This window comes from Eurypyga helias, unplaced genomic scaffold (assembly GCF_000690775.1).
Source record: "Eurypyga helias isolate BGI_N326 unplaced genomic scaffold, ASM69077v1 scaffold16311, whole genome shotgun sequence".
Classification (NCBI taxonomy): domain Eukaryota; kingdom Metazoa; phylum Chordata; class Aves; order Eurypygiformes; family Eurypygidae; genus Eurypyga; species Eurypyga helias.
Window position 1 is genome coordinate 1,813 of NW_010232880.1, and position 283 is coordinate 2,095.

At 57.6% G+C, this 283-nt stretch overlaps 1 protein-coding gene across 1 annotated transcript in view; it reads left to right on the plus strand.

Annotated features, from left to right (window-relative positions):
* LOC104517013 (gastrula zinc finger protein xLCGF3.1-like) overlaps positions 1-273 on the plus strand; it is a gene marked incomplete at both ends in the record, with an annotated part of 2,079 nt that extends 1,806 nt beyond the window's left edge. Inside the window, one exon of the mRNA XM_010161546.1 lies at positions 12-273. Coding sequence (XP_010159848.1) covers positions 12-273 — 262 coding nt within the window. The remainder of the gene's footprint in view (positions 1-11) is intronic.
* Positions 274-283: the final 10 nt, after the last annotated feature.

Consider the following 283-nt stretch of genomic DNA (forward strand, 5'->3'; position numbering starts at 1 on the left):
CCGCCAAAAAGCCTGTTGCCGGTGCCAACTGTGACAAGGACGTCAAACGCAAAGACGACCTCCTCAACCACAATCACGTTCACGTTGGCGAGAAGCTCTTCGCCTGCACCGACTGTGGCAAGACTTTCAAGCTCAAAAACCGCCTCCTCGTCCACCGTCGCATCCACGCCAGCAAGAAACCCTTCGCCTGTACCGTGTGCGGCAAGACCTTCAACTTCAAACACAACCTCCGCCTTCACCACCTCATCCACACCGGCAAGAAGCCCTTCGCCTGCGCCGACTG